We start from the raw sequence: 18,508 nt of genomic DNA, 5'->3' as shown, positions 1-18,508 counted from the left end.
CTGTAATTATTGCTGTTTTGCATGAATCTGGCATGTTTTGTGTTTCTTCAATCTGGTTCATTACTTCCAGGAGAGGAGGAATTAATAAGTCTTTAAATGTTTTATAGAATTCTACTGGGAGTCCATCCTCTCCCAGTGTTTTATTGTTCGGTAGATTTTTTAATATCTCCTGTATTTCTTCTATTTCAAATGGTTTTATTAATTTATTTTGCTCCTCCGTTTGCAATTTTGGTAGTTCAATTTTAGTTAGAAATTCATCTATTTTGTCTTCTTTCCCTTCGTTTTCAGTTTGATATAGTTGGTCGTAGAATTCCCTGAAGTTTTCGTTGATCTCCGTTGGGTTATATGTAATTTGTTTTTCCTTTTTCCTTGATGCCAATATCGTTCTTTTAGTTTGTTCTGTCTTAAGGTGCCACGCTATTATTTCGTGCATTTTTTCTACTAGCTCATAATACTTCTGTTTTGTCTTCATTATGTTCTTCTCCACCTTATATGTTTGTAGTGTTTCATACTTTATTTTTTTGTCTGCCAATTCTCTTCTTTTAGTTGTATCTTCCTTTATTGCTAATTCTTTTTCTGTAGTTGCTATTTCCCTTTCCAACTGTTCTATTTCCTGATTGTAGTCCTTCTTCATCTTAGTTACATAACTTATTATCTGCCCTCTGTTGAACGCTTTCATTGTGTCCCATAGTATAAACTTATCTTTCACTGATTCCATATTTATTTCAAAGTACATTTTAATTTGTCACTCAATTAATTCTCTAAAATCCTGTCTTTTAAGTAGCATGGAGTTTAATCTCCATCTATACGTTCTCGGTGGGATGTCCTCCAACTCTATTGCTTATAACAGGGGTGAGTGATCCGATAACAATCTAGCTTTATATTCCGTTTTCCTAACTCTCCCTTGAATGTGGGCTGATAACAGGAACAGGTCTATCCTTGAGTATGTTTTATGTCTACCCGCATAATTTGAATATTCCTTTTCCTTTGGGTGTTGTTTCCTCCATATATCCAAAAGTTGCATTTTCTGCATCGATTTAATCATAAATTTGGTTACTTTGTTCTTTCTGTTAGTCTTTTTTCCAGTTTTATCCATCTTTGAGTCCAAATTAAGGTTAAAATCCCCTCCTATTAGTATATTCCCCTGCGTATTTGCGATCTTCAAAAAGATATCTTGCATAAATTTTTGATCTTCTTCATTAGGTGCGTATACATTGAGCAAATTCCAAAATTTTGAATATATCTGACACTTTATCATTACATACCTCCCTGCTGGATATATTATTCCTCTTCTATTTTGATTGGTACATTTTTATTGATTAATATAGCTACTCCTCTGGCTTTTGAATTATATGATGCTGCTGTTACATGCCCTATCCAATCCCTCTTTAATTTCTTGTGTTCCACTTCAGTTAGATGTGTTTCTTGCTTTCTCATTTTTTTCTTTCTTCAGTCAATTAACAGCCTCTTCCTTTTGATTTGGTTATGTATTCCGTTAATATTTATAGTCATATAGTTCAACATGGCCATTTCATACTTTGTTTACCTTTCATTTCCGCTTCCTCATCACCACCTTTCCTCCTTATCCATTTCTGTTTTCTTTTTTTGAACACACTATAAGACAACACTTCTAAAACATAAAATATTTCCATTATTCCCACATCTAAAATTCCCTTAACCCCAAATGTCCCCCCCCCCTCTGAGTTGCCACTTGTCCCTTGCCGGGCAACCACATCTCCCCTCTCCATTTGCATTGCGAATCCGCTCGCAAGCGTCAACTGATTTTGCAGTGACTGTTATTCTCTCCCACCCAGCCCATTCCAGAAAAGACTTTTATCTTCACATATAACAAAGCTCACCCTCTTAATTCCCCCCTTACTTCCTTTCCTTCCTTTCTTCCCCTTCTTAGTTCTTACTTTTCTTCTTTATAAGAAGTTTGTCGTCATTCTTGTTTTTGTTACATCTCTTCATCACTCTGTCTGTTTTGCAGGCGTTCTGCAAATTCTCGTGCTTTCTCTGGATCCAAGAACAGTCTGTTTTGTTGCCCCGGGATAACTATTTTAAGCACCGCTGTATATCTTAACATAAATTTATAGCCTTTCTTCCATAGGATCGATTTTGCTGCGTTAAACTCCTTCCTCTTCTCCAGGAGCTCAAAACTTATGTCTGGGTACAAAATTTTTTTTTGACCTTTGTATTCCAGTGGCTTTTTGTCTTCTCTCATTTTTTTCATTGGCTTCTCCAATATATTTTCTCTTGTCGTATATCTCAGGAATTTTACTAGAATGGATCTTGGTTTTTGTTGTGGCTGTGGTTTAGGGGCTAATGTTCTGTGTTCCCTTTCTATTTCCATTCCTTCCTGTAATTTTGGCATTCCTAGGACCCTGGGGATCCATTCTTTTATAAATTCTTTCATATCTTTGCCTTCTTCATCTTCCTTAAGGCCCACTATCTTTATATTGTTTCTCCTATTATAGTTTTCCATTATATCCATCTCTGAGCTAACGACTCCTGTGTTTCTTTAACTTTTTTTTATCAGATTCTTCCAGTTTCCTTTTTAAGTCGTCCACTTCCATTTCTATGGCTGTTTCTCGTTCTTCCACCTTGTCTACTCTTTTCCCTATTTCTGTCATGACCATCTCTAATCCTCTCACTTTTTCTTCTGTACCTTTTATTCTTCTTTTTATTTCACTAAATTCTCATGTCAGCCATTCTTTTAATGCTTCCATATATTCTTGAAAATTTTTTTTATCCATGTGCTGTCCATTCCCTTCATCTTCCATTTCTCTGTGCTGAGCTTGATGCTCTCCCTCCTCTTCCCCTGTGTCCACTCCAGGACCTGTGTCCTCTACCTCTCTTCCTTGTATCTGTGTCTCTTCTGACTTTCTTGTTGGGCTGTTTATCTCAGTTTGCTGGGTATATCTTTTTTAAATTAATGGTGTCTTGATGTTGGTCCTCTTCCTCTGGCTGGTCACCTGCTGAGTCTCTGATTTCCTTTTTTCATTCTCCTCCCTCTCATTCCGCTATTTTCTATATCTTCCCGCTGGGAACACTGCTGTCGGGTCTTTCTCAGCTGTTCAAGCTGTGGAGTGGAACTCCACAGCTGGACCCCCTACCGTCGGTGTTGTCTTTGTCGTGCACATTGCGCCCCTCTGTTTGGCTCCATGAGCCATCCTTGTTGTCCTGCGTTGGGTGGGTCGTGACCCTTCGGGGCTTCCACTGACCTCAGGGAGTGGGCTCCTCTTTCCATGGCGGGTCCCTGCTTCTTCGTACAGGTAAGGCTTTCACCTTTCTCTTCCGACATCTTTCCTTCTTCTTTTCTTTCTTTGGTGCCATTTCCTCCACACCTTTATTTTTTGTGTTGTGGTTTGTGTGTCTGTGGCTTTGCTTTTTGTTTACTTTTTTCCTTCATTTCTGGAGAGGGCTGGTATTCTGCTACTGGCCACTACTCCATCACATGACTCCTTCTATTTCTCTTTTTTTAATGTATCTTTTCTTGAGTACAGTTTTGTTTTTTCCACTACTGAAAAGTTGAAAATCAGCCTGGCCAACAGAAAAAAGAATCTCAGGGTTGTATGTGATATCATATATGTACTCTGACAATAAATCTGATCTCTGTTCATTCATCATTTAAAACCAGACTAACCACAGTTTCCAAAATCACAATGACTGTTTCACCTGGCTTCTGATATATGCTGCATATCCATGGTTTACCACTCACTGATGGATGAATGTGATCGCCATAATTCCTCTTTTATTAGACTACATCTCATCGACTTCTCTAATAGGCCTTCACTGCAGGGAGACCAGGCATAGATGTTTTCTGCGCTTGCAGGCTTCAAAAGGCAGCAAAATGTTATAATTCCGGCTACCATGTTCATTGCAAATTTTGCTCGCAGGAAAGGAGTGCGATTTTTCAATGAGTAGTGTTGAGAGGTCTTTAGAGCATTTTGTGCAATCTGATGAGAATAAACTTAACTTGATAATGAAACCTGGCAACTGTTGTATCTCATTCATCTTCCGGTAATCACAGCTGCCTTTCATCTTTTAAGACCACATATCTTCGAAGGATGCTAAAAAAGGAATTGTTTTTAGTCTGTGAGGTGCCATCACCAATTGCCGCTTTACACTGGAGATTTATTTTGCATTAATAACTTCCAAGTCATAACTGAATATAAAATGGATGTGGCTTTCCTTCCCCAAACTAGCGGGCTGAAAGATGGAGTTCAGTCATGGCCAGAAAGGCCAGCAATCTTCCTCAAAAAGAAAACTTCCAATTGAATTAGTCCAGTTTGTCTGCATTTTAAAATATTGGGAAAGCGCAAATGATTTCTGTCATTGTCTCTGCACTGGCTTCACTTTTCAAGCCTAATATTTCATGAAGCATCTTCTGTTGATCTGTAGGACCTCATGACATGGCACTGCAGACTCCTTGCAATCAGCTAGATTATCAATGGTCATGGACAGGACAGGCATCACCCAAGAGAAGGACCTCTTCCTTTTGTGATGAATGATAAGAGGGTGCAAGCTGCAATCATTGACACAGAAGTTCCTCTCATACTTTGAAATGTCATCAGCATGAATATTGTAATCCTTTCCAAAAGAATACTAATGAAGAGACATTAATCTGAAATGTCTACTGTTTTTCTTTGAGATGTTACCTAAGTATTTCCAGTATTTTCTATTCTTATTCCACAAACTATCTTGGTACAGAACAGAGTTGGTGTAAGATCAGCTCAGAAACAGGCCCTTGGGCCCATTGAGATTATACTCCTTATCAGCTACCCATTTTCAGTTGATCTTTTCTTTATTCTCTCCATTTTCCATTCAGTTCTTCGCTATGATGCTGCAGTCGTAGGTCAGGTATCTAATAGTGATGAGTTGGAATACAGAAGAGAGATTGAAAGTCTCATGGCTTGGTGCAAGACAATGGCCTCTCCCTCTCAGCTTCATTACAGTGAAGGAGAGGGCGTAGAATCCACAGCTCTGTCCACATTAATGGTGCTGATGTTGAAATAAGTAGATACTTTCAGGTTCTTAGTAAATAGATGCATCAGTCAAAAAAGTACACCAACACCTCTTACTTTCTTGAAGAAAGGCTAAAGATGTTTGGCATGTTCCCTCTGCTTCTTAAACAACGTCCACAGGCACACCTTTGAAAGCGTGGTTTGGAAGGTCTTCTGCCAAGATCAGAAGAAGCTACAGTGCGTAATGAATGCAGCTCAGATCGTAACAAAAACTATTTCCCTCCTGTTCTACTGCCGAGGAAAGGCAGACGACATTCTGAAAGAACCATAACACCCTCGACACATAATTTTCTCCCTTTTCCCATAGGAGAAAACTTCAGGTTGTGAAATCACACACCAACAGGCTTAAAGATAATTTTGTTTAACCTGTCACCATCAGGATTCTGAATGAACCCCAGAACAGTGCTATCATATTGCCTTTCCTTGGTGCTAATTGATCTTTCTTTCCTTGCTATCAAATATTCTGTAAATTGTGCTCTTCACACGGCGATAATGAATATTAGATCTCTAACCTGTTAGTCTGTTCTCAGAAGAAACCTTCTCACCATACTACATATTGTATGACAAATAAAATTCTCCCACTTGGGGCAATATTGACCTGCCAATACATAGGTCTTTAGGATATGGGAGGATACTCGAGCACCAGGAAACCAACATTGTCACAAGGACGACATTCAAACTTGATAGAGACAGTACTAAAGATCAGTCTTGAACCAGTGTCTCTTACTCCATGAAACACCAGAGTGTAACAAGTCTTTCAGCTCAAATTGTCTGTGGCATTTTGTGTTGATCCCTCTTTGCTGAATTTGGTCCTTGTCCTTCCAAGCCCTTCTGCTCCCCATATTTGTCCAATATCTTTTGAATGCCAAAATTGTGCCACTTCTGCATTTTGCTCTGCCAGCTCGTTCCAGATACAGTTCAGGAAAAAGTTTCCCCTTTTGGTCCCTTTTTAAATCTCTCCCTTTCACCTTAAACCTATGTCATTCTGTTCTTAGAATCATCTATCTTTGCAGAAAGACTTTAAGCATTTACTTTATCCAAAACCTGAATGATTTTGTAATCCTCTACAAAATCACCTGCAACCTCCTATGCTCTATGGAATAAAGACCTACCCTCTCCATCCTCTTCCTATAACTGAGAGCATCAACTGACTCCATATCAACCATCAACTACTCATTTGCACTAATTTTACAGTAATCCAATTTTTATTCTCTGCCTTTTCCAATCAGTTCCTCCCCAATTCTACCACCCTAAGTTATTGTGGTCAATTGACTTACCAACAAGAATACCGTAGGAAACTGGAACATTTAAGGATGGCCTGGTTGGTGCAGTGGTTTGCCTGTGTGGGGTTTTCCCTGAGGGCTCCAGTTTCCTCCCACCATTCAAAACGTACTGGGGGGTTGTCGGCCAATTGGGTGTAATTGTGCAGAAAGGGCTCGTGGGCCAAAATGGCCTGTAACCGTGCGAAATTTAAAGAAAAATAATTTGGAGGAAACCCATATTGTCACAATGAGGACATGCAAAATCCACAAAGACATTACTTAAAAATCAATATCAAACCCAGTACTCTTACAATATGAGGCACCATCTACTGTGCATCTCAGTTCCAAGAAACTGAGGTAAATCCTAAGTAGAATCTATAGTTAGTTAACCTACTGCATTCATTGTGAGCTACATAAACAGAATGGTAACTTTCTTGGAGTAAAGTATTTCATGCACAGACAGATACTGTCACTTCTCCAGGCTCATTCTGTATCACTAAGTAATGCACCAAGTTTGTTTTTCAATAAAAAAAAATGATTGCAAATTTGATTGCATGCCAGCTTGAATGCATTTGTGTGAAGAGTTAACTTTAAAAAAAACTCTAATTTACTTTTGACAATATTTATCTGTTTGCAGATTTTCAACCTTCCAATGGCTCTCTTCATACCTCCCTCTATACATGCTGTACATCTCCAGTTTAATCTGTTATATCAGTTCTGGATTCACACAGAGGTATTTGTCATGGTTTTTAAATATCAGCATTTATTTAAATGGTATTTTATGCTATGTTCTTGGAGTTGTGTGTGTCATTGTTCAGGATAAGATAGGATAAAAATGTTTGTTTTTTCACCCCCCCCCCCCACATATTGAATTTGAGTATTTTGTTCTCTAAACAGTCTTTGTGTACTTTGAAAAATAAAAGAAGTATCGAATACTCAAATCAAAATGTTGACAAGACACTATTACCTTGTTTCAGAAATGGTGGGAGTTCTGGGTTGAACTCGGGAGCTATCAGCTGAGTTGTGGATATTCAGATGGTTATTGGGAAGATGAACATAGGAGAAAGTGCGTTGTTTTCAATGTTGACAAAAGTTGGAAAAACCTAGCAGAAGATGAAAGTTAAATGTGATTTATAATAATCAGAGGTCTAAGGATTATTAGAATCAGAATTTATTGTCATGAACATGTCACAAAATTTGTTGTTTTGCAGCAGCTTCTCAGTGCAAAGATTTATGTAACCACCTTACAAAATACATTTTAGAAAGTGCAAGAAAAAGTCAAAGCAAGGCAGTGTCATCGTTCATTCAGGAATCTGATGGCAGATAGAAAAAAGCTGTCCTTGTGCCGCTGTGTGCTTGTCTTCAGGCTCCTGTACCTTTTTCCTAATGATAGCAAAGTGAAGAGGTCATGGCCTGGGTGGTGGGGTCCTTGAGGATAGAAGCTGCTTTCTTTAGACACCACCTCTGATAAATGTCCTCGATGGAGTAAAGTCTGGTGTAACAGGCCAAGTTAACAATCCTGTGGAGTTTCTTTTCATGTCCTGAGGATTGGCACTTCCATACCAAACAATGATGCAACCAGCGAGAATGCTCTCCATGGTACACCTGAAGAAGGTTTTGAGAGTCTTGTGTGATATACCAAATCTCCTCAAACTTCTCGTAAAGTAGAGGCATTGCTGAGCCGTCTTTGTGATTGCATGACTGATCCTCAGAGATCCTGACATCCAGAAATTTGATGTTCTTGACCCTCTCCACTGCTGAGCCCTCAATGAGGACTGATTTGTGTTCTCCTGAATTCCACAATCATCTCCTTGTTTTTGCTAATGGTGAGTGCACGATTGTTGGTGTCACTCCGCTTAACGAGCTGATCTATCTCCCTCCTGTAAATTTTCTTATTGCTGTTTGTTATTCTGCCGACAACTGCAATGTCATTGGCAAATTTGTAGATAGCATTGGAATTGTGCTGAGCCACACAGTGTGATGCAATGTTTGTTATTGCCTCAAAAAAGTTGGAACCCAGAAGGGAAGAAGTTTTAGCATAGCTTTTAAAAAGTGTGAGTTGAAACATTCACTGAGTACTTAATTCCAGGTGTGACTTATTCAGCTATGGCAATAACAGCGCCTCGAACGTTGGAGAAATACCAGTCATGGGGAGGAACATCCTCCAACCTGGCTCCATCATCTCCATTCTCACCTGTTTCCTCCAATTGCCTGCCAGCCCCACTTCACTCCTCCCTCTCACCCTGGCCATCTCCCCTCCATCCTCAGTGCTGATGCAGGGACTCAACCCAAAAGGTTGAGCCTGTTAAGTGTATGTAAGAGTAAAATGATAGTAAGGGACAAATAGAAGGTCAGAATGGTCATCGATGTGTGGAACCTCACGAGATGGGGGAGATCTTAAACAGTTTTAATGCAACAGTATTTACTCAGGAAACTGGCATAGTATATAAGGAAGGGAAAGAAACAAGCAGTAGGGGAATGGAACATATTGAGGTTATTATGAGCTCCTGTTTTAGTAAAATGGGATATCACTGTAAGGGATAGTATAGACAGGAGGGACTGAATGGTCACTGTTAACATTTAAGATTTCATACAAGCACAAGTTACAGCCCAGCGATAATTCGATGGATTGGGAGACTGAGGGAAGGTTTGCCACAGTCTGTTCCCAAATTCGATACATTTGCAAAGACATTGTATTTTACAAGGGAGAACTATTCTGACTGCTAGCAAGAAAACAGCTTTTTAAAGCAGCTTTTGGGGCCAGCATTTTTTTTTGGAATTCAGAGCAAAGCGTGGTCGGTGAATGACTGGGCTTTTTTGCTGGATTGACCTGTGTCAGGAGGGTCTTTTGGGTAGAGAAGTACTTCATTTTGATTGTGATTAACAGTGGAGGTCACTTGGAGAGACTGCTTCGTTTTAAGTGCAACGAGCAGTGAAGTTACTTGGAGAGACTGGTGCCAGGGTCTTGGAAGCTCCATGGAGACCACCCATAAAAGGACCAGGATTGTTTAGCTCATGTGATGGACATTTCTTCAAAGGCAATGCAAGAAGAATTGGTGAGTCTGTAGCAGCCACAACTCCAGTTTTCCCATCAGTTTAACATTAATTCTGGGCATCAAATTTCAAAGGCCTCCCTTCTTCAACACAGAATGAACTTTGAAGTAACTGCCTAGATTTTGGCCTGGACTGTAATGGTTTGGATATATCTCTCTCTCTCACTCACTCACTCACTCACTCACTCACTCACTCACTCACACACACACACACACACACACACACACACACACACACACACACACACACACACACACACACACACACACACACACACACACACACACACACACACACGGGAGACATACACACACTCACTCATGAGAGACACACACACATTAGAGACACTCACTCACACACACATGCACTCACTCACACATGAGAGACACCCACTCACACATGAGAGACACCCACTCACACATGAGAGACACCCACTCACACATGAGAGACACCCACTCACTCATGAGAGACACACACACACACACACACACACATGAAAGAGACACGCACTCACTCACTCATGAGAGACACACACACACTCACGCGAGAGAGAGACACACACACGAAAGAGACTCACACATGAGAGAAAGACACACTCACACATGAGAGACACACATACTTACTCACACTCACACACACACATACACTCACTCACACATGAGAGACACTCACTCACACATGAAAGAGACACACACATTCACATGAGACATACACACTCACATATGAGACACACACACTAGACACACTCACACATGAGAGACACACTGACACACACACACACACACGCACACACACGACACCTGCACATAGCTGTGGATAGATTTAGTGTTGACGATAGTTTAAGAGTTAAAACTATAGCTTAAGAGTAGGAAATAAAATTAGTGTTTTAAAATTAAGCACTTTCTAGATCATTGTCTATTGCTGCTCATTGTTGCACGGTTCGTAACAAAGGTGCTTGCTGTCTTACAGTAAATAAAGTTAGATAAATACTCCAGGCCTGACATGCTATTCCCTTGGATCTTGAAGGAGACTAGTGTAGAAATTTCAGGGGCCCTGGCAGAAATATTTAAAATATCCTTATCCATGCATGAGGTGGTGGAGGATTGGAGGGTAACTCATATGGTTCTGTGGTTTAAAAAGGCTCCAAAATTAAATCAGGAAATTACACTCTGGTGAGCCTGATGTCAGTAGTAGGTAAATTCTTTGAGGGTGTTCTGAGAGATCGATTATACAATTATTTGGACAGCCAAGGGGCTATTAAGATGGTCAGTGTGGCAGGTCATGTATAATGAATCATAGAGTTTTTCGAGGAGGTTACAAAGAAAGTAGATGAAGGAAAGGCTGTGGATGTTGTCTACATCGACTTTAGTAAGGCCTTTGACTAGGTCCCACATTGGAGGTAAGTTCAGAAGGTTCAGGCACTAGGTATCCATGGAGAGGTTGTAAATTGGATTCAAAATTGGCTGAAAGGGAGAAGACAGAGAGAGGTGGAGGATGATTGTTTCTCCGACTGGAGGGCCATAATTAGTGGTGTGCCTCAGGGATCAGTACTGGATGATGATGTGGAAAATTGGATCAGCAAATTTGGTGGTGAGACTAAGATTGGAGGTGTTGTGGACAGCGAGGAAGACTTTCAAAGCTTGCAGAATGATCTGGACCATCTGTAAAAATGCACCAGTAAGTGACAGATGGAATTTAATACAGAAAAGTGTAAAGTGTTGGATTTTGGAAGGACAAACCAAAGTAAGACATACACAGTAAATGGTAGGGCATTGAAGAATGTGAAGAAACAAAGGGATCTGGAATTCAGATACATAATTCCCTGAAAGTGGCATCAAAGTTGTGAAGAAAGCTTTTTGGCATCTTGGCCTTCATAAATCAAAGTATTGAGTACAGGAGTTGGGATGTTATAGTGAGGTTGTATAAGACATTGTTGAGGCCACATTTGGAGTTTTGTGTTCTGTTCAACAAACTACAAGAAGGATATCAGTAAAATTGAAAGAGTCCAGAGAATATTTACTTGGATGTTGCCAGGTCTTCAGGTGTTGGGTTACAGGGAAAGATTAAACAGGTTAGGACTTTATTCCTTGGAGCATAGAATAATAAGAGGAGATTTGATGGAGGTTTACAAAGTTATGAGCAGTATAGACAGAGTAAATGTGGGTAGACTCTTTCCATTTAGATTAGGTGAGGTAAGTACAAGAGGACAAGGACATAGGGTGAAAGGGGAAGGTTTAGCGGGAACACAAGGGGTGGTAGTGTGGAACAGGTTGTCATCTGACGTGCTAAATGCAGGGTCACTCCTATGTTTTAAGAATAGATTGGGTAGATACATAGATGGGAGAGGTCTGGAGGGGTATGGAATGGGTACAGGACTAGTGGAATGATGTTTTCGGCACAGACTAGAAGAACTGAATGGTCTGTTTTCTGTGCAGAAGTGTTCTACGGTTTATCCCCTTGGCCTCCACAGATGCCATTGGACCTACTGAATTCCTCCAGAAGTTTGTGGTTTTTTTAATGCCTGGACTGTAACCAATGAGGCACCTTTAAAATGACTATCTCAGCTGCTGAGTTTAGTAGATACTATTCCATTGTCAGTTTTAGAGGATTTTCTGAGATACTACCAGTCACCTTTAAGAGCTTTCTATTCATATTTATCAGTCTCAGCAAAATGTCCCTTGCAATACCGTGCTGAACATCAATCTAGTGCAGGGTGCTCCTTGATGAAATGAAGCTGTTCAATGTTCAAATGAGTTCCCACGTGCATTGGTCATGACATAAATTGACTGAGAGAGCATTAAGCATGTGCTTGATACCAGGAAGTGATTAGGCATGTTCAATATGGCTTGAGCAAAGAGATTCCTGGAGTTTCATTTGGAAATTGTTGTTAGGCCATTCTATTCCAGGCAAAGTTGAATATTATGTGATTAATGCCAAAAAAAAATGGATGCACTGTGATTCAGTTTTATTGCCTTCTGGGTACGGACTTGGGCAGAAATGTTCAGCAATTCTGAGAAGATCAGAGGAGTGAGAAACAGGTGCAATATTTCACATCATTGACATTTCAATAGATCTGGGACTTTTTCAAATTATCGGGAAAGAAAAGGACTTCTGATGGGGTAGAAGGCAGAGAGAAGATCATGACTGCATGCCCAAATCCAGCTTCAAATCCAACGATAAATTAGTGGATGGCACCACTGTCACAGACAGGATTTCCAACACTGATGAAGCAGAGTACAGAAGAGAAACAGAGGGAACCATGGGTTGATGCCATGACAACAACTTCTCCCTCAAATTTGGCAAGAACAAGGAGATGGTCAAAGACTTTTGGAAGAAGAGTGGAGCTCACTTCCTGGTCATTAGCAATGGTGCAGAGGTAGAGGTGGTAGATAGAGACTTGACCAATATCAGTGCAATGGCCAATGAAGTACACCAATGCCTCTAGTTCCTCAGAAGCCTGTGTAAATTTGGCATGTCACCAGTGCCCTTTAACAACTTCTACAGGAGCATCTTGGAAACATCCTATAAGGGTATGGAACTGCTCTGTCCAAAACCGGAAGAAACTGTACAGGGTTGTAAACCTGGCTGAGGCCATTACACATTACCTCTCCTCTCCATTGAATCCATCTATAACTCCCACTACCTTGGAAATGGAGCCAACTTTGTCAAAAGACTCATTCATTCCAGCCTCACTCTATTCACCATCGGAAAGATGATTCACTGGTACGACATCATCCACTATCAGATTCAAGGAGCTCAGATGGTTGTAAATCTTTGAAACCATTTTTCCAAAAGAAGATGGAAGCAAAGTATTTAAATACTTCAAAAGCAGTAGTATATAGATTTTCGATAAGCAAGGGAGTAAAAGGTCACCGCATATTGACAGAAGGGTTACAATTAAATCAACCATGTTCTCATTTAAATGGAAGAGCAGGCTTGAGAGATCAAGTTGGTGGTGCATGAGGTTGGAGCATCCACTTTGGCTCCTCACAATGGTGAAATCCCCAACAGCACCTAATAACCTGAATACACCTGGGACTGCCTGATCTCAGAAGCTAAGCAGGCACAGGACTAGTCAGGAAAAGACTGCCTAGGAACACCAGGTGCTATAGGTTTCTCTGAGGGGCTCTGGAGCAAGTGGCGACTCTCTCGCTGCCTTATGGTCGACAGATTTAAAGAATTTCATGTATATTACATTCTATATGTAGTACTACATGACAATAATGGAACCTTTACTGTTGCCTTTTTATCACTACGTTGAATTAACATTTGGGAAACTCTTGTCAAAATACAAACACGATCCAGACTTTCATATTAGCAGATTGATCAGTAAGATTCTGTGCAGTTTAAACCTATGGTATTGAAGCAGGGAACACGAACTGCTGCAAACTGCGGGGCGGATCATGTGAGATGCGTGGGAGAAGGCAGAAGAGTGGAAAACAGGATGGTATCAGGGTTAGACTGAAAGTTAACTCCTTCAGATCCATGCTTCTGACGATCCTATTCTCAAATGTAAGATTACTGGAGAAGAAAATTAATTACCTGAGGCTGCATCTGAACCAGGGAGAATTGCAGGGCTGCTGTGCTCTGCTGATTACAGAAACATAGCTCCAGGACACCATTCCAGACTCAGCGAACAAGCTGGATGGCATTATCTCCTTCAGGGCAGAGAGAGATACTGGTGCTTCTGGTAAGAATCGAGGCAGGGGTCTGTGCATTGACAACAATGAGAACTGGTACACCAAGTTATCTATTGTGAAGACCTTCTGCTCAGCAGAGATAAACTACCTCCTGGTGAAATGCCTGCCTAGGGAATTAGTGCCCATGCCGTTTGCCCCAAACTATGTAACTCCTTCGGTTAATGAGGGTGAAGCCATGAAGGATATTTATGGTGCCATCTGCAAAGGTCAGACTTTCCACCCAGGTGGTTGCCATGATTGTTGCTGGTGACTTCAATCATGCCGACCTGAAAATGGTCTTACCACAGTTTCAAAAGTATATGAGCTTTGCCACGAGGGGAAGAGCACCCTGGATCAGGTGCACATCAACGTCCTTGGTGTGTTCAAGTCTGCACTCGCCACCGCCTTGGTTACTCGGATCACATATCTGTTCTGCTAACCCTGGCATATAGACCTCTAGCAAAGCAATCCAGGTCAGTTCACAGGAGATCAGGGCATGGTCTGTGTGTCCATAGCAGCACTGCAAGACTGCTTTGAGACCACGGACTGGAGCTGTTTCAGGGAGGCAGCCATCTACAATGGTCACGTAAATATAGAGGAGTATACGAGCTCATTGACTGGCTACATCAGCAAGTGCACTGAGGATGTCACAGAGATAAAATGCTTCACAACCAGGGCTGACCAGAAACCTTCTCAGAGCTCGTGATACTGCCTTCAGGACAAGGGATAGGATTGCACAAAGATCAGCCAAGAGCTGACTCTCCCATGCAATTGGGAAGGCAAAGCGAAGGTACACACAGAAGATACACAGATAGCTGTGTGACACCGGTGACACAAGGCACATGTAGCAAGGGATCAAGACTATTATGGGTCACAAGTAAACCTTGCGAATTATGGATAATAATGCATAGCTTCCAAGCAGACTGAGCACCTATGTACAGTTTGATGTGAAGAAGAGGATGATTCCAATGAAATAGCCCCTTACACAACTGCAGCTGAGGTGAGGAGAACCCTATCCAAGGTGAATGCACTCAGGGCAGCAGGACCAGACAGTTCTGAAGGACTGCACAGACAAATTGACAGAGGTCTTCACAGACATCTTCAACACCTCATTGCAGCAGTGCATTGTTCCCGCAGGGTTCAAGATAACCACCATCAATCACCCCAAGAGGGAGACAATAACAGGCCTCAATGACTACTGCTTTGTGGTACTGACCTCCACCATTATGAAATGCTTCGAGCATCTGGTGATGGGACACATCAAAGCTCACCTCTCAGAGACGCTGGATCAATTTCAATTTTCCTATTGAAGAAACCGTTCCACAGACGATGCTATATCCTTGTCACTTCACTGCGTCCTGGCCCACCTGGAGAACAACATCTCATATGTCAGGCTGGTGATCATTGACTTCAGTTTGTTGCTTAATATGATAATTCTCCAGAGGCTGGTGGAGAAGCTGTCCTCGCTGGGACTCAACACCCCTCTCCGTAATTGGATCCTGGTCTTTGTAATGTAAATAACACAGTCTGTCCGGGTCAGTGGCAGAATAAAGAGCATTGTCACGTTGAGCCTTAGGGCTGTATGCTCATCCCGCTCTTGTTCATGTGACTGAACCACAACTGCATCACCAGATCCAGCTCCAACAATATTATCAAGTTTGCAGATGATACAACAGTAGTTGGCCTCATCAGCCACAACAATGGGTAGCACTATAGAGGAAAGGTGGAAAATCTCGTGAGAGTAACAACCTGAGTCTCAACATGGACAAGATGAAGGAGATGATCGTGGACTTCAGGAGGAACAACCACCCTCCACTACACATCGAAAAGTCTATAGTAAGAGAGTGGAGAGCACCAAGTTCAGGAAGACACTTGTCAGGAAGACACAACAGCGACCGCACTTCCTTAGAAGACTGAAGTGGGCAAAGTTACTGGCCTCCATTATATCAACCTTCTATTAGAAGCTCTTTCAAGAGTGTCCTGGCTTGCTGCATCACTGTGTGGTATGGTTGTTGCAGAGAAATGGATCAGAGGTCAATCCACAGGACCATAAGTGTGGCAGAGAGGATCGTGGAGTCTCTCTCACCACCACTCCCCTCCCCCCCCCCCAACAAATCAATGCGATCAACTGGGATCGTTATCTGAAGAGAGGACAAAAAAATTCATTGAGGACCCCTTTCACCCTGCACACAGTATCCTTCAGCTGCTCCCTTTGGGGAAGAGATACAGGAGTATTAGAGTCAGGACCACCAGGCTGAGGAGCAGCTTTTTACCACTGGCAGTGAGAATGCCGAACCACCAAAGAAACTGCTTAAACTAAAAAAAAATCAAGGCTCTCATCTGCACAAAGCAATACTTACTTATTTATTTATAGGGATAGAATCCTTGTCCTGCATATGTATTATTTGTCTGTATGTGTGTTATGACTTGTTATGTGTCTGCATGTTTTTGCAGAGAACACCAGTTTGCCAGGTTGTACTTGTACAATCAGATGACAATAAACTTGACTTGACCTGAAGTGGTGTACACTTGGTCCTTCTTCATATACCTGTACATTAACTAGCTGTGTATTTAAAGAACATAGGCAATTTTAATTCCCTGCACTACTCACTTAACTTTTAGAAATTCTTTATTATGTGATGTCAACCAATGTAATACCCTCTACATCTCTAGACTGGTTTTTGAGCAAATTCAGATCACTTGTTTATTCCAATATTCAAGTATTGCTATTTCTGCTTCTCATTTTGTGTAATTTTGCTATATTGTATTAATTCAAATTTTTAAAAAAACCTCCAGATAAGAAAAGAATTATATTCATACAAGATAAGATTTTGGAATGAACTTCAAAGTGCAAAACCATGTAGGCTTTCAAGTTTTCTGCGAATTAACCTTCCCTCACAGGTATCCCTGCGGAGAGAGTACATAAAGTATGGGTAAAAAGTCCATTTGTATAAACAGAAACTTTATTGTCCAACATGATATGACATTTAAGTCTAAGATAGAGTGCCAATTAAATTTAAAGATTAATCCACCCAGTGGCAGGTGACTAAGAGCAGTCCGAACAATAGATTTGCTCTTGCTTTTCATACCATTTTTCAATTAGTTTCTCTTTAAATTCCAGTATGAACATCATCTTTAATAATTCCAACCAACCTTTTGGAGTCAGTGTAAAAACAGATTTGAGTGTTCTTAAAATTTAATATTTTCTGAGATAAGAAGATATTTTGTTATGACACATTGGCATTATTTTCTTTCTCATAATTTTATTTCAACTAAAATGTTGTTTCATAAACATGTTTTGCTCTTCAATCTATGGCAGTAATAAGGGTTTCAATTGTCAATGTCTATAATCTTGATTAATTTACCAGTAATTTTCTGTATGTTGAGCCTCCTGTTGAATTGTACTATAGGGTATTTAAATTTTGTAAATAGATTTTAGTTTTCAGAGAATTAATAACAAATCAATGTGGAGGTTTGTTTGAGTTTCAATAATGGAATTAAGATAAGTTACCATCTATTCAGACTTTAGCAGGTGGTAAACAAAGAGCAGTGCTCTTTTCCAAGTTGTAAAAATACACAGAAATGCTGGGGGAGCTCAGCCGGTCTTGCAGCATGCATTGGAGGTAAAAATATATTACCAACATTTTGGCCTGAGCTCTTCTTCAAGGTACAGTAAAATCCTCATTATCTAGCACTAACATGGATCATGGAGGTTTGATATGCAAATTTTCCAGTTGACTGAGACTCATTTTTACAATGCCGAACTAATACACCTGCATTAATAATACGCTGTTTAAAAGACAAAATATCAAGTAATTTGAAAAAAAAATCAATATTGTAGTCTTTAATTTTGTAAAGTTCACTTTAATCAAGTAATTCCTGTAGCTCACGAAATTTAAATTCAAACCCCAGCTACCAGTGCTGTAACAGCATTGTGCTAGGTGCTCGCTACTGTGCCACCATCCTAATTAACCTCTGCCAAGTTTACAAATGAAGCCTTACTAAAATACCAAAAACTAAAAAAAAAAGACTTTTTCTTGGCAGGGATAGGGAGACACTTGAGGAGAGTTGCCCCAACGCTAAGCTGTGTCGACTGGCTCTTCATCCTGGTATCCTGGTCAGGTCCTCGGTGCAAGCCGACTCACCTCCACACTAGTGTCCCAGTCAGGACCTCAGCGCAAGCTGACTCATCCGGCGCAAGCTGACTCACCTCCACGCAAGTGTCCCCGTCAGGCCTTCAGTGCACATTCCTCGTGCTGATGATTGGACTTGCTTCCACGTAAGTGTCCTGGTCAGGCCCTCAGTGCACCATCCTCACGGTAACAACACAGCTCACCTTCATGCAAGTGGCGACAGTGAAAAGAATGTGTGTGCATTAAGGGGCAATACTAGTTCAGTGGGGCAAACCTGTCCATGTCCAACAAAGTCTCAGTATTCCTCCAAGTGGTCCATCTGCCAAGTCTTATTGATTTGAACATTATTTATT

The 18,508-nt window shown here is 40.8% G+C and overlaps 1 protein-coding gene across 5 annotated transcripts in view; it reads left to right on the top strand.

Moving 5' to 3' along the window:
- Positions 1-18,508, top strand: part of agmo (alkylglycerol monooxygenase) — a 414,609-nt gene that overhangs the window by 236,455 nt on the left and 159,646 nt on the right. For all 5 annotated transcript variants that reach the window (XM_069913757.1, XM_069913754.1, XM_069913755.1 and 2 more), the window contains one exon: positions 6,927-7,022. In XM_069913757.1, coding sequence (XP_069769858.1) covers positions 6,927-7,022 — 96 coding nt within the window. The remainder of the gene's footprint in view (positions 1-6,926; positions 7,023-18,508) is intronic.

Source organism: Narcine bancroftii, chromosome 1 (assembly GCF_036971445.1).
Source record: "Narcine bancroftii isolate sNarBan1 chromosome 1, sNarBan1.hap1, whole genome shotgun sequence".
Classification (NCBI taxonomy): Eukaryota; Metazoa; Chordata; class Chondrichthyes; order Torpediniformes; family Narcinidae; genus Narcine; species Narcine bancroftii.
This window is presented reverse-complemented; position numbering and strand designations above follow the sequence as displayed.